General features: G+C 42.6%; 1 protein-coding gene across 4 annotated transcripts in view; it reads right to left on the bottom strand.

Moving 5' to 3' along the window:
• ISL1 (ISL LIM homeobox 1) overlaps positions 1-15,904 on the bottom strand; it is an 80,769-nt gene that overhangs the window by 38,971 nt on the left and 25,894 nt on the right. Inside the window, exon 6 of one of the 4 annotated variants that reach the window (XM_087715480.1) lies at positions 10,860-11,916. The exons of 2 other annotated variants lie outside the window; for them this stretch is intronic. In XM_087715480.1, coding sequence (XP_087571606.1) covers positions 11,800-11,916 — 117 coding nt within the window. In that variant the 3' untranslated portion in view covers positions 10,860-11,799. Of the gene's footprint in view, positions 1-10,859; positions 11,917-15,904 lie in introns of those variants that run through there. One more of the 4 variants, XM_087715479.1, reaches the window with a different exon arrangement.

Here is a 15,904-nt window from a genome sequence, read left to right as displayed (position 1 = left end):
TTGAAAACATTTCGGGACAAACCGCGCAATTTAAGACTGAATTAGTCAAGCGGAACAAGTTAAGAGAATTTTAAGAGCGGCCAAACTCAAACAGGTCGCAAGTCCCCTTTTACGTTAAGGGGAAAGGGTAGCTTTTAAATAGCTTAAATAGCCTCCCCACCCCGTTTTGAAACCACGGAGCCAATGCTGTTTCTGATATAATTCTAATAAAGATGATGAGGAAATGAGCCCATTTGAACAGTCCCGCTGAGAGAAGACAACCATTTAAACTTTTTATCCATGGGGACGGTAAAGACGCGCCCTGCTTGAATTCCTTCAGGTTGTTTTCACGCCGTTGAAGATAAACTGGGCCGAGAAATAAACCTCACTTCCACTAAAAAAAAAAAAAAAATGGAAAGAAGAATTAAAGATCAAATCTAAGCAGAAATCCACTGTGAACCTCGTGATTTCAAGAACACACAATTACTAAGCCGCCATTTGTTTTACTGGATTGTTAAACGGTTGGCTGCGTTTCTACCATACAAGAAACCGCGATTTCTCAGCTACGACGACTGGATTCACACGACCACACCGAGGAAAAACAGCGTGAATCTGACCACTGGGCCTAAGCGTCTTTTTCCCTATGGGGGCGTCGGATTGCCACTTTACACGCCCCAGGCTAAAACTAAACCCAAAGACGGCCAGCAGACTTGTTCCTATTCGGATTGACGCTCCGGATGCGAGGTGGTAGCCGGAGATAGTGGGAATTGAAGTCCTGGATCTCGGCGGGTAACGGCCTGAATAGGAATCCAGCAGAGCGTCTTTTGGGAATCTCCTTAGGGTAGGGGTGTCCAAAGTTGGGAACTTTAAGACTTGTGGACTTCAACTCCCAGAATTCCCCAGCCAGAATGGGGAATTCTGGGAGTTGATGTCCACAAGTCTTAAAGTTCCCAACTTTGGACATCCCCGCCTTAGGGAGAGCAGACTCAGCGGAGGCCCGGCTATTTTTGGAAGCACTTTTTTCGCGTTTAATGCCAGGGTCATCGCGGGGTAGAGCCCCGCGCCAGCGCTCGGGCCCGGATGGAAGGGTCCGGAAGACCTCCTACCGATCCCGCCCGATCCCCTCCCCGCCTCCCTCGTCCGTCTCACCCACCTCCCTAGTTTCCCCCGCCGTTGGTTGAAGCGAGAGATCTTCCTTCGTCCCACTTTACCCGCGACGCTGCTGAGGCCCGGGGCGGCGTTTGTGGCGCCTGGACTCCTTTTCAGTCGCTCAAGCTCTGTTATCAAGATAACGACGCGAAGGAAAACAAGCCGCGCTGAAGCGGATCTCCTCTCCCAGCGCCCCGCATTCATGCCTCGCGTCCAGCCCCTCCCACCCGAGCAATTGGCCTGGTCTCTTGGAAAGATTTACCCCCCCCCCATTTCTATTTTGATTAGGCGGGGGTGATGATAAATCCCACCCCTCCCCGCCCGGAAAACAAGGCAAACAGACGAGGCTGTGGATCGATCTCTCTTCCTTGCGTTGGACGGGACCAGTTCGATTGGCAGTCTCTTTTCTTCAAACCTCTTTCTTTAAGTTTGAAAAATAGTTCTTCCTTGTTTATGTAAAACAGATATAGCTTGTTAGGCATGGGTCCCAAACATCAATGGATTACGGGTTTAAATGCCTTTTTTTTTTTTTTTTGGCTCTTGATCCTTTTTGGGGGAAAAAGGGCCGAAGAAAAATCTGCGCACAACCTAGCAGAGTTTGGGAACTGCCACGCTGCAGTTTGGATAACTACCCGGCCAAAATGTTGTCATATTGATTTTAATGGAACTGCAGACCGGTGAAAAACCCACGCCTTGAAATGAAAACAGAAACAACCTCTTCACTTAGGTCTCTGAAGTTTTTCGGAAGGAAACAAATAAAATGAATTACAATTAAGATAAATGAAAATAAAACTGCATGGTAAGGGGGTCCAATATCTTGCAGACATCCAAGGCTGAAATCCATCGCTATAGTATGGAAATTCTCCATCTATGGAGTACTTGGCGTTCGTGAGAACCCCCTGCTCGTTTAAATTAAACTTGGATTATTTATCCAATTCATGCCACGATCGAGACACATTAAGAATAACAACAAAGCAAACAGTTCGCCTACAATTAAAGCAGGCTGAAGTTAGAACGGTAAAACTGAGGTCCTTCAACTCGAGATAAAAAGAAAGCCTGCTGCAATAAAAATCAAATTGGAGGGCTCAGCAGGAGACCTGTCTCCAACCTCTGCTCCTTGCTTCGGGATCTTATTGGATTGTGTAGTCTCAGCCTACTTGGTCCATCTAACCCAGATTTCTCCATCTTTTCCCTTCCACACACCCCAGCTCACCATGACAGGAACTAGCAAGTTATAATGAGGAATCAGTCACCCAACACACAAAGCACCCTAATATTGAGCTAACCCCAACCATGTTCCTCCAGAAGTAGACCTACTACTAGGAAGGAAGGAAAGAAGGAAGGAAGGAAGGAAGGAAGGAAGGAAGGAAGGAAGGAAGGAAGGAGGAAGGAAGGAAGATCTCTTTCATGCCCCACAACCCCACCCCACGCTAAAGATGTTCTGGATTGCAGTGGCAAATCTTCAAGTTTCTAACCCCACTACTTTATTTTGAAGGAGAAACACATCTTCAAGAAACCACAATTCTGAATGGATAGAATGCAGCACTGCAGGCTACTTCTGCTGCCTGCCAGCTGCCTGCAATTTCGCAGTTCGAATCTCACCAGGCTCAAGGTGGACTCAGCTTTCCCTCCTTCTGAGGTCTGTAAAATGAGGACCCAGATAATTGCAGGCAATATGCTGACTCTCTAAAAACTCCTTTGAGTGGGCTGTAAAGTACTGTGAACCTGTATATAAGCCTAAGTGTTATTGCTATTGTCTCCTTGGGACTGTTTTGCTATCCCTTGCTCTGCTTAAGATGGTCTTAGATAAATGTATACTATGAATCTTGTTGCTATTTTTCAAGATGCTTGTTTTTTTCAGGCAAAGGTAATAGCGTTTGACCTGATTCAGAGGACACCATGTCTGAAGAAGTTTCCTTAGAGTTAAGGTAATTACCAAGCATGACTAACGCTCTAAGCACACTTCTTTGGGAGCAAACGCTGTGGCACCCAATGAAACATTGTCAAGAACAGAGAGGGATTAGTAGCTTTGGTTTCTACTCTATTTACATTTACATATACATTAAATTCATCTCTACACTGAATTTAAATACTTTGGGGGGGTGGTCTTATTTCCTCATAGGTGAACACAGCACTGCAGCTTTAGACAACTAATATCAGCACTGAAACCATATTTTTAGATGACATTGATCTTTGATGGCTGAAATGCTTGAAATGAAATCTTTTCTAGGAAAATTTTTCACTACAGGGAAACAGCAGCTGATGAATCCAACACACTCACCTGAAACTGAAATATAGTTGCTGTCCAACAATGCACGTAAAAGTGGTCCAGCTTTACAAGGTTATTTTAATCAAAGCCAATTTTTTTGGGGGGGGCTCCCTTCATTTTTCATTTTTGCATTTTCCCTTGAATTTTTCATATTATCATCTTTGGATTATCTCCCGACCTTCTGTGTATTCTGAATACTCTTCATTATTTCATGGCATTGTTATTCTAGAGTTACTTTTCTACAACAAATTCCCTAGAATTCAGCATAATTCTTTTTGAAGATAGAAACCCCACTCTATTTAGCTAAAAAGCAATAAGGGATCAAAGCCTCCCACCAAAAAAGCCATATAAAAACACTGGGAATGTCCCTTGCTGTTTATTCTCTCTCCTAGCATTTCAGGACAACATAGTGATAATAACAAAATAAGAATGTTTTCAGAGTGAATTCAATCTAAATGTAGTTTTGGTAGCTATAATTTGGAAAGCCCTGGCTTGCTGTTGCTTTCTCTCAGATGAGTTTTCAATTTCTTCATCTGTCCTATAAGCTAGGGAATTCCAAATGATATTTCATTGAATTATTAAGCAGGCCTAAACCCATATCAGGTATGTACATAAGAGATTCCAGGAGTTAATCTGACACAACCTCTGATCTTCAAACTCAATTTCCCAATCAGGTAAGCTAAATGCTCCTTCTCTGGAAGATAGAATAATATTCCTTCATCAAATCCTCAACATTTAGCAATTACCTAAACAAAAAAAGGGAAAGCAATCCCTCCAATAAATCAACAAAAGAAGAACAGACAGAAAAAGTGGTCCTCCCTGGTCCCTGGTCCATCAGATCAAAATGTGCTTCACATTACAGAGCAGACATCTAGTACCAGACCTAAGAGGTTGGCCATATGTCTAAATAAAAAGCATTAGCTAGCATCACACCCATTCAAGATCAATCCTGCACATGCATGCGGACACACACACACAGAGAGAGAGAGAGAGAGAGAGAAAGAGAGAAAGAAAGAGAGAGAGAGAGAGAGAGAGAGAGAGAGAGAGAGAGAGAGAGAGAGAGAGAGAGAGAGAGAATCTCTGTGAAAAACCCAAGTTTTTACTGCTTGGTTTTTAAAGGAAGCCACTCTATTGGGCCAGGGAGGAATGGGAGAATCAAAAGGCCATGAAATATTTATTGCAACAGAACCCAACACTGAAGCAAAGGCCCAGGGGCACAATGACATTAATGCAACAACCTAGCTTCGAGCTACTTGCTGCAGAACTGAGACACTCAAAAGAACCTGGAGTTCTGGGAGGTCACAGCAGGCAGCCAAAGGTCCCCTGTGTCAGATAGATTCTCTGGGAACATGTTGGTTCGTTGGGATGCTCATGAGATAATTGTTTGGTGCTTTACCTGCAAGAAAATCTTTCTTGTAGGTTTGTTTCAGAGCTATGCTAGAAGGATGCTTGAGGCATTTTTTTCGTTGAGAGAACTCCCTGCACGTTCCATATTCAGAAGTCTGCCAGGAAAATGTTGAAGGTTCACACAAGACACTTTATCTGGCCTTTAATCCAAATTGAGCTGCACAATATCTTGGATCGTAAACTAATCAACTGGCCTCAAATATCTACAGACTAAGTATACAGGAAAGCCTTAACCAAGATTAAAGCCAGCTAAGTTTTCCAAGCTCTATTTGACCTGGGTAAGCACCTTTTCTAAGTGCAATGAGTCACAGTCCCTTTTACACCTAGAGGGCATATCTCCTCCCTTACAGGTGAAGTCTACACTCAATAATATCCAAGACAAAGAGGTCAATCCCAGCTCCAGAAATTGGTGGAGCTGGAGCAATTAGGACAAATAATCGCAGGAGAAATGACCAAATTGGACAGGTTACAACTTTGAGATGTTAGAACAAGGTGGTTGATTCAATGCCAGAGAAAATAGTTAAAAACAACTAATTATGCCTTTTACTAGATAGCCCTGTTTGATTTCCAAGGGAAAACCATCATTGCTCCCATATAAAAACAAACCCCAGAAAATTAAAATCTGGGTGTTTTCCACTTGAAAGGTTATGATCCTGCCACAAGCTTAACCAGTTACTCAATTATCTCAAGTTGTTGGCATTACTTTCTGGCATAATAGCATATGTATATATGTATGCCTATATGTAAATATCTGTGTTTGGAGTTCACCTGTGTGAATCCAGACATATATGTACAAAACTCTTCTTCCCTCCAGACCAACAAAAGTGTTATGCATTGAGCTCTTGCTAAGTTTTGTTTTTGACTGTCTAAGAAATATTGTGTTAGCTCTCAGAAGCATCCCTACTTCAAGCCAAGATGTCCGGGCAGTCAAGTTATCACCATTTACACTCCAACTTTTACATCCGTTTAGCAATTCTCCCTTTACAACCATCACTCTGTTAGATCTGCTCAAGCCCCTCCGATCCCAACCCAGCCATCCCCACCAATGAAACGCTGCATAGCCGATCGTTCAAGTAGATCTCTCTGGAAGGCACAAAATCCCCTCAAAAGGAAGTCATTTGATCTGCTCTACTGCGATGCTAAGAACAGACCTCCGTTGGAAGTTTAGGGGGCTGAGTCGAGAGGACCAAATCCTTAGTTTGCAGCTCAGCTCAACTTTCTCAAGTGAATGCCAGGTTTACTCAGGAGGAGAGAGAAAGCGAAGCCGAACGCGCGGTTCTTGCGCCCTTGTCTAAAAAGGAGTTTAATACGAGTCAATGAGACTCGCAGGAAGATGGCCCCAGGATGCGCCAAATAGAACTGCAGCCTTCAAAAGCTCGGGGTCGGGAGCCACACTGTCAATCAAGCTGGCAGGTAAAGAAGCAAAGAAAGAAACCTTCTGCTTATCTGAGCCGGTATGTATAAAATATGAATAAAAAAATATTTGGATAGCCCCGTTGCAATCATCTGTCTGAAAACTCTGAACAATTGGCCATCTAGAAAGTATCTATCAGTGCTATCCGCAATAAAATGAGTGTGTGTTTTGTTTTGTTTTTTACACAGAAAAGAATCGACTTGTGAACACAAATAACATGCGATTTCTAGTCGATGGAAACGATAAGGCAGAGAGACTGGACTGACGAACGACTTCATCATCAATTTTTGTTTTTTTGTTTTTTAAAAAAACACCTACTTAGAGGAAAATTCGATATACCATACCTACATCTCGCTGTCTTCAACTAGCTGTGCTGAGCTGTTAAGACGCAAACCCCCTTAAGAGTCTCAAATGGAATAAGAGCCCTAGTCTTCCGTAAGATTTCCTTCAGCCTGGGCACACACCGGACTGCATTTCTCACCGCGCAAAGTCGCAAATCAGAAGCGGAGTTCAACCCCTCTCTCTCTCCCCAAGCAGAACATTGTGTACATCCCGCGCCATCAAGTTGAACATAGCACCAACTTCTCCCTTGTTTTTTTTCAAAAGCGCTTTTTAAACGCGAAGGCTTTTATTCCCCGGGATTTTTTTTTCTCTTTATGCCCCAACGCTCCCCCGTGTGAAAATGCGCTCTGAACACCCCCATGGGTGGTTAGATCGTTTCCACTTACGCTGTTGAGATAAATGCTCGCTCATAGACCGACCCTCCCTCCCCCCCTCCGAAATCTGTAGCGCCCCACCGATCCGGAGGCTACTGACCAGCAATATTCCGAACATACTTAGGAAATGCCATTTTCAAACACTTCGGCGAGCTAAGCCAGGTCTTTTGAGACGCTCTCCAAAGAGTCATCTCAGGCCGAGGAAAGGCAGCCGAGATACCTGCAAGGCCGAGGAAGGACAGCTAAGATACATCTGCAAAAAGCAAAAGAATAATTTCCGCTGATGAAGCCCACCGCGAGAGTCCAAAGCTCTTCCATTGCAGCTGGGCACAGGTTGGGAATCTCCGAGATAAAAGTGGGGCGGGGGCGCCGGCGCTTCACGAGACACTTTCAACGTGGTGGTCGGGTCCACACGATTCGCCTAACCGAATCCAGTTGAAAACCCGGCGGCCGCATTCTCATAACGCGCTCGGCTGGTTTTAACCTGGCATCTGTGAGAAGAACTCAACTCCCAATTTAGTTCGGTTCGGTGGCTTGTGTTGTTGCCGCTGTTAGTTGCGCGTGTACATGGCAGAGATACTGGAGTTGGGTTGCCATTTCCTTCTCCAGTTGACCACGTTTTGTCACAGCCCTCTGCTGCGACCTGTGCGTTTTGGGTAACCCTGAGCGGCATAGCTCATAGCTTCATTGAGCTACGCAAGCCCCTTCGCCACGACAAGGCAGTAACCGATGCAGGGGATTGTGCTAACCCCCAAAATTGATTAATTCAAAATAAAGGAATAGTATTGTGTGACCGCTGCCGCAAAATAGGGGTTGGGTGCAGTATCATCTTGCTGTTTTATATACATAGATACATAGATACATACGTATGTGTATGTGTGTGTATATATATAGCCATTTTTTAATGTTGTCTTTGTTACATTTGTGTTGCAATTTATTTATTTATCAGCACAATTGCAACACACACACACACACAAACAATACTTTCTAAAAAAAAATAAAGATCTATCGGTTCTTCCAATTTCTCTCTTTTATTTCCAAATTTCCTTCTGATGCTCGTTACTATCAAACTGGTTCCCCGTCGTGTTGCTTTTCAGATATATTGGACCACAGGTCCCATTGCTCTCAGCCCACTTGACCGCTGAGATTTTAAACCACGCACGTGGTAGGAAAATGTTGCTGTAAAAAACAACAACAACCCTTCTGTTCCGAGAGTTAGAGCAAAAGACGGGCCACGATCCTTGCTCTCAGACCAATCTCAGCAGGGTACGTAGATGCTGCCTGTTTAGCCGCGTTCTCACAACGCGTTTCACCCGGTGGCCGAAATAAACTCATTTTCTGCGTTTGCTCAATCCAGGGAACAACAACAACAAAAGAAAACGGCAACGATTCCAACAAAACTCGAAACAAGCCAACAGACCGCTCCCGCTGTACACGCGGCTTAACTAATTCGGGAGTCTCGGCCAGCCCAAGTGCCGAAATCGCTTGCTTACTCTCTGAGGGAGAAGCCGGCGTCCCAAATTCACCTTCGCTTTTTGCAAGATGGGAAGTGAAAAGGATTTTCAATCAAGCGGAAGGAGGGGGGAGATTTCCACCCAGGGTTGTGAAGTAAGCCAAAAAAATCAGGGCAATCTCAGGTACTCCCTACTCGGGAGGAAATCCCCTGGAGTCCCCCAGGCTGCAATTGCAAGCGTAGCTTCTATCCAGAAGCAAATCTAGAAAGGTCCACGGGATTGACGGATGCCCAGAGCGCGCGTGCATGATTGCAACCTAAACCACGATTTTAACAGGGGTCGGACGCGAAGGGGAACACACACAGAGACCAGAAACTCAGGCCGCCAGCTTTCAAGATGTGCAGAGCTCCGGTTATTCTGTCCCCCACCCCCACCCCGCTTATCGCCTGCTGAATTTTCACCACTGACCTCAGCCTGTGTCCCACTCCACACACACCCCGCTCCAACCTAAAGAGAGACGGGGCTTGGGGTTGGGGTGGGGAAGGAAGCCGAAAGAAAAACAACAAACAAGGATCTTCGGAATCCTCTCCAGCCAGAATCCCCCTGCAGCATTTCCAATTCTGTTGACAACAAACAGTGACAAATAACACTCGTTTAGCTGCTGAACAAAAGCCACTTCCACCCACCCACACGCACAGACCTTTCCCGGGGGGGAGGGGGTAGAGAGAAAGAGAGGCAGGCAGACAGAGAGATCGCGTAAACAAAAAATAATGAACCGATAGTCCACGATATTTCTTAAGATGCATATATATTTTAAAAACTCTACATTTTCCTTGAGTTTGGGGTAGGGGAGGTGGAGAGAAGGGAGGTACATTCTCAGGTTCACATTTTCCTTGGGTGGGGGATAAGAAAGGGCCACTTCCCACGACCCGGCACCAAACCGGATTTATTGAGTTGTAAACAAACATGAGTTTGTCCCTTTCAATGCTTTCCTTTTCAGTTTTAAGTCTTCACGTGGTTTGCGGGATAGTCCCCGTTTTTTGAAATTGTTTCTACGGATCTAAATTGGTACAAGGTGGCAGGAAAATAGCTAACCGTATTTAGTCCAAAATACTTTTCCAGGAAGACAATTGTTAAAGGGAAAAGGAGAAGCTTCTTGTATATTTTTTTTAAAAAAATCTCTGGTCTAGAAATTTATAGGCTAGCTCTTGATGCACTTCATAAAATATTACACAGAGTTTCTTTCAAGCTTAGAATGTAATATTTTGTATTCAGTATTTAGCAGCTAACTCTAGTGCATTCCCATATATATATATATGGGTACTTTGGTAGTTCTTAATTAGTTTATTGTTTCTCTATACCAAATGTGTACGGAGTGAAATACTTCTTTCCTGAAGTTATCATTCTACATATGACACATTTATTTCACAGAATTCTTAGCAAGAGAGAACTCAAAAACAAAAAAAACCCCAAACCATTAGGACAGTGTTTCTCAACCTTGGCAACTTGCTGGCTGGGGAATTCTGGGAGTTGAAGTCCAGACATCTTCAAGTTGCCAAGGTTGAGAAACACTGCATTAGGAAGTTTGGGACAAACCTGACATAAACATTCAAAGACAGGGAGGGGTGACAAAATAACTCTCCCCACCCTTCATACTTCCTTTGGGTGAGATCCACCAATAGTTTCTCCTGCATAAATGATGTCCCACCTTTATTATGTTAGCATTTTTTTAAACCCGGTTTTGTGGAGAAGAACTATCTCTCATGAATCCCACCCTTTAAAAAAAATCAGCCAAAAAAAAAAAAACAATCAACACCAATCAGGACAATAAAAAAAGTGGCAAGTCTTTGGATAATAAATAATAAATTACTTTATATATATTTTTTGCAATGCAAGAGCAAACAAACAACGAAGTTTAAGAAAGGGGGGTCAGGGGAGAGAGAGAGAGAGAAAGAGAGAGAGAGAGAAAATAGAGACAGAGGCAAAAAAAACTCTGTTCTTTATTTCCAGCAAAGAAAATAGGAAGAAGAAGAAAATATTTTTAAAAAATAACAAAATGAAGAACTATACACATCTTTGGGGAAAAGGAGGGGGAATGTTATTGAACAGTCGGAAACAATACCCCAACATACTTTTTTTTAATAGCCAAAGAGAGGTATACCTTGTTGCAAGGGAAGTTTTTGACTGGATTTTAAGAAATAAAACAAACATTCTTTTTAAAAGAAATCACTTGGAGAGAGAGAAAAGAGCATCTCACCAAAACTTCGCACCCCCCCCCCCCAAAGCAGGTGAAAAAATAAAAATAAAAGGAAGGGGAATGAAGAAAAAGCTACAGTACATGCTAGGGAAAACCCCAAAAGTTGGAATAAGTCTGAGGAAAGAAAGAGAAGAAAGAAAGAAAGAAAGAAAGAAAGAAAGAAAGAAAGAAAGAAAGAAAGAAAAGATGTGAAAGAAAGAAGAAAGAGAAGGGAAGGGAAAAAAGAAAGAAAGAAAGAAAGAAAGAAAGAAAGAAGAAAGAAAGAAAGAAAGAAAGAAAGAAAGAAAGAAAGAAAGAAAGAAAGAAAGAAAGAAGAAAGACTGAGCTCCACAGCTTCATAATGGCTCATTCTGTCATAAGGGGGGAGAGGAGAAGCTACAGATGGTCCCTTCTTAATCTGGGAAAATGCAACCTACCAGGGCTCCTTCTGGTTTCTTTTTAAACATTAGTTTAATTTGGCAAAGGAAAGGCCAGTATAGAAAGAGCACCGTTCATGTTAGGACAGTTACTACTAATAGATTCTTTCTTTCTTTCTTTCTTTCTTTCTTTCTTTCTTTCTTTCTTTCTTTCTTTCTTTCTTTCTCTTTCTTTCTTTCTTTCTTTCTTTGTTTTTTCTTTCTCTTTCTTTCTTTTCTTTTCTTTTTCCATTTATTTATTTATTTACTTATTTATTCAATCCTCCAGAATGTGCAGTCACTGAAATATGCCAATTGGGGCAAAAATAGGAGATCCTCGTGGGTAAAAAAAATCCTCTCTTGTTTCTCAAAACATCTTTTTCTGGTTTTCCTTGATCCGCCTAGGATTCTTTTGCGTGGATATACTGCCGTCGTCATCGTCATCATCATCATCATCATGATGTGAACAACATTTTCATTTGTTCTTGGAGTATTATTAGATCCCATGATTGTCTTCACAGTGTTGCTACCTTATCATTGCAAAATAAACAAACAAAAACTGAACAAGGCTCCCCAGACAGTTCACCAGTTTTCTTGGCTTTAGGTTCATGAACAAAGTTGTCTTAAATACTTTTTGTTTTTCCTTCCTTCCTTCCTTTTTCTACATTTTTGTCTTGAGTCCCCAAACGTGACAGCTTTCCCACTCTCTCCAGCAGGGGGCGAAAGGTTTCAAGGCCCACAACAGCGAAAGGAAGTTCCTCATGCCTCAATTGGACTGGCTACCATGCTGTTAGGTGTATCCGGGAGTTGGGAGGACATTGATGCTACCTCACTTCCAGTGGAATTGGAACCTGGGCCTCCTTCTGAAAAATTAACCTGCCAAACATGTTTAAAGAGAGAGAGAAAGAAAGAAAGTTTACAACGAAGAAAAGGAAAAGGATTGGATCCAGATTTAGTTGTACTGGAGATCACTTATTACTTAGTTTCCAAAGATGTCATGGATTTATGACAAGTGTAAGAAAACTTAGATCAAATCCAAGGTCTTTGTTTCTCTGGCTTTCAAAACATCATTGGTTGTGTTTCTTCAGGGCAAATTCCTACTTAGAGGTATCCACATTACGTAAATGTTACCCAAAGGTAAAGGTTCCCCTCACACATATCTGCTAGTTGTTCCCGACTCTAGGGGGCAATGCCCATCTCTGTTTCAAAGCCAGCGCTGTCCGAAGAGTCTCTGTGGTCCTGTGGCTGGCATGATTAAATGCCGAAGGCGCATGGAATGCTACTACCTTCCCACCAAAGGTGGTCCTTATTTTTCAATTTGCATTTTTACATGCTTCTGAACTGCTAGGTTGGCAGAAGCTGGGACAAGTAACAGGGAGCTCACACAGTTACACGGTGCTAGGGATTCGAACCGCTGACCTTTCTGATTGACAAGCTCAGTGTCTTAGCCACTGAGCCACTGTGTCCCGGTTACCCAAAAGAGTCATGTAAAAATGCACTCATGCTAAACTACTCATCCCATGTGAACCTCTTATTGTTTTGTGTTTGGCTTCTTTTTACATGCGAGTCACTACATTTTTCTCCCCAACCAAAATCCCAGCATAAGAATAGAAAAACAATTAATTAAACCTCTTTTATTTATTGATCTACTTATTGACATAATTAAACTGTTATTTATTTGTTTGTTTGTTTGTTGCTTTTCATTCCACAAAGTTACCCTGAGTTAATCATGAACTATACCAGTAGGATTGGGAACACATTCCAAATGGAAAATGGAGAACATAAGGTAAAATCAACAGTTATCACTAGAATAAAGAGAAATGGAAAGGCAACATGAAGCAATTCCCATGCAGTAAAGGCTACTAAATTTGATATGTAATATTTTCCAAACAACCTTGGATTTCACCTAATATTGAGCGGTCAAGATATTAATCCGCATGTCAGTTCTAGTATTGCTCTCTAGTATTGTAGTGACTGATGAAAGGAACATGACTCCAAAACAGAATTCTCCAAAGTGGTCAGTATTGACACCCAAGGGTTGATGAGACTAGCCAAGAGGCAGTTGTTTATGTTACTCGAAGTACTGTAAAAGTACAATGTATTCAATTACTTTCATATAATAAAGGTTGGCGCCCAATGAAGAATCTGAAACGTCGGGAAAAAATTCATGAACTGAAGAGTTTGGCGATCCCTGCTCTAAAAAAAGGTAAAGGTTCCCCTCTCACATATGTGTTAGTCATTCCTGACTCTAGGGGGCGGTGCTCATCTCTGTTTCAAAGCTGAAGAGCCAGCGCTGTCTGAAGATGTCTCCATGGTCATGTGGCTGACATGACTAAACACCAAAGGCGCACGGAAGGAACACTGTTCCCTTCCCACCAAAGATGGTCCCTATTTTTCTACTTGCATTTTTACGTGCTTTCAAACTGCTAAGTTGGCAGAAGCTGGGACAAGTAACAGGAGCTCACTCCATTACCTGGTGCTAGGGATTCGAACCACTGAACTACCATCTTAGCCACTGAGCCATTGCATCTGTTGTATACACCCCAGAAATAGCATTGATTATTAAGTTAACAAGTTGCACTAAATCCCAAGGAAGGGGTATCAAACCCACATTATCACAGCGGTATCACATGACATATCGCAACTTTCCCCCCCCCTTCGCTAAACCAGGAGTGGGCATGGCAGGCGTATAATGCACCTGGCCTGCGGGCCGTGAGTTTGACAGCCCTGTCCTAAGGCCTCAATCCAAATGGGAAGTAACCACCATTAAATATATATATATATATATTGAATAGTTTACTCTAAATGAGTTTTGGAACCAGTTCTAAAATTAATGCAATTCTCCTAGAGCTCATTCAATTATTTCCTCTCACTCCCCCAGAAATGTGTGTGTCTGTGTGTGTGTGTCTGTGTGTTAAGATTACTGAGAACAACATTCAAAGTAATGCCATGCTATAATTTTCTGAAAATGTCCTTCTGCTGAAAAAGAGCTTTATCTTTTCTGGTGTTATTTTCTATCTCATTTTCAAGCTACTCTAAAATTTAAAAAGGTGGTGTTTTGAGCAACTTTATGCTTGCAAAGCAAACTGCTCCTATTTTGTCTTTGTTATAGAACTCTTTCTTACTCTGGTTTCTCCCTGTTATCTCCTCTCTCCAACTTCCTATCTGAAAAAAAGCCCAATTCGATCTTCTGGGATATTTAACTGATGTTTAATCAACCAGGGGAGCTGCATTACACTGGAGAGATTATCATACAATGAAAGACAGGAGGTTTACACAAGTTCCTGTACTAATTCCTCGCTAAGGGGAATACAGTATGCACAAGATGCTTCCTAGCTGTGAGAAAGAAATTCTCATCCAGAAGTGTACTGTTGTGGCCCGCCCGTGGCCAGAGACGCTGGCAGCAGATTCGGACAGTGAGGAGATTGGGGAGGAACATGGGCCAGTTCCGAAGTCTGGGGAAGGCTCTGATGAAGGCTCTGTATCGGAGGCAGAGAGGGGGCCATAGCGGTATGTCAGTTATCAGCTGCCTTCAGAGTCAGACATCAGTGAGGCCGACGAACAGCTGGAGTCTGTTCCCAGTGTGCACATGCACAGAGTTGCCAGACGAAGGGAATAGCTAAAGAACAGGGGTCGACTTGGGAGTAAGGCCACAGATGGACGATGACTGGCCCCTCCCAGAGGAAATAAAAGAGGAGCAAAAGGGGAATGGAGTTTGCAGGAGACAATTACTTCACTTAATTGGTTCATGACTCTCAGGCACTCCTTGCCAAGATTTGCAGATATGGGCCTTTCAGCTCTCCAAGCCAGATAAGGTCTGTGACTGTAAATCCTCCCTTGAAATACTCTGCTGTATATGAATGAGCAGAATTCACAGTAAATTAATAAAAAGATTTTTTGTCAGGACAAGTAGTCTGCTTCATGCTCTTGGAAAGCCTGGGTCAGAACATGTACTAACCCATCTCACAGAACTATTAGGGATATGTTTCAGGGGGAAGAAAAACATTTTCCCCACCACTTTTCCCCTGGAAAAGAAAAGAATGAACAGAAATGTATCTCTTTTTAAAGTAGAAAGATTTTAAAACTGCAGTGCTAGAATTAAACTACATGAACAGAGCTTATTTCTGTATGTAGGATCATCCTTTCTGAAGGGACACTGATCCCATTTATGGAGTGCTGTACAGTTTTGGAAAGTTAGCCAATGATTCTCAGGATCCTTCTGGATCACTAAAATCAGAATCAGCTATCTGCAAAATGTATTTTTTTTTTAACTTAATGAAAGTTATTCCTTCCTAAATGAACTGCTCAATAAAATGCATTGGGATTTTAAATGAAAATTGAAATTCTACTCAGGTATTCCTCAACTTATGACCACAATTGAACCAGTGGTGGGATTCAAAATGTTTTACTACCGGCTCTGTGGGCATGGCTTTGTGGGCGTGGCAGGGGAAGGCTACTGTAAAATCCTCATTCCCTGTCCATCCCACTAACCTGCTTTCCAGCTCCATTCTCCTGTTCAGAGCAACAAAAGAAGATCAGCTGGGAGGAAGCAGGGGCGGGGCCAGCTTATTTGCCCTTTCTACAAACTACTCAAAATTTCCACTACCGGTTCTCCAGAACCTGTCAAAACTGGCTGAATACCACCTCTGATTAATGAACCCAAAATTTCGTTTGCTAAGTGAAACATTTGTTAAGTGTTCTTTGCCCCATTTTATGACTTCCCTTGCCATAGTTGTTAAGTGAATCACTGCTGTTGGTTAGTAACATGGTTGTTAAGTGAAACTCGTGTCTCCATTGACTTTGCTTATGAGAATGTGACATTGGCTCCAGGACACTGCAACCATCATAAATATGAGCCAGTTGC

Source organism: Thamnophis sirtalis, unplaced genomic scaffold (genome assembly GCF_051295495.1).
Source record: "Thamnophis sirtalis isolate CommonGarterSnake01/CBP01778 unplaced genomic scaffold, rThaSir2_p1.2 scaffold_5, whole genome shotgun sequence".
Lineage (NCBI taxonomy): Eukaryota > Metazoa > Chordata > Lepidosauria > Squamata > Natricidae > Thamnophis > Thamnophis sirtalis.
Note: the sequence above shows the minus strand (reverse complement) of the source record. Positions and strands in the feature narration are given on the sequence as shown.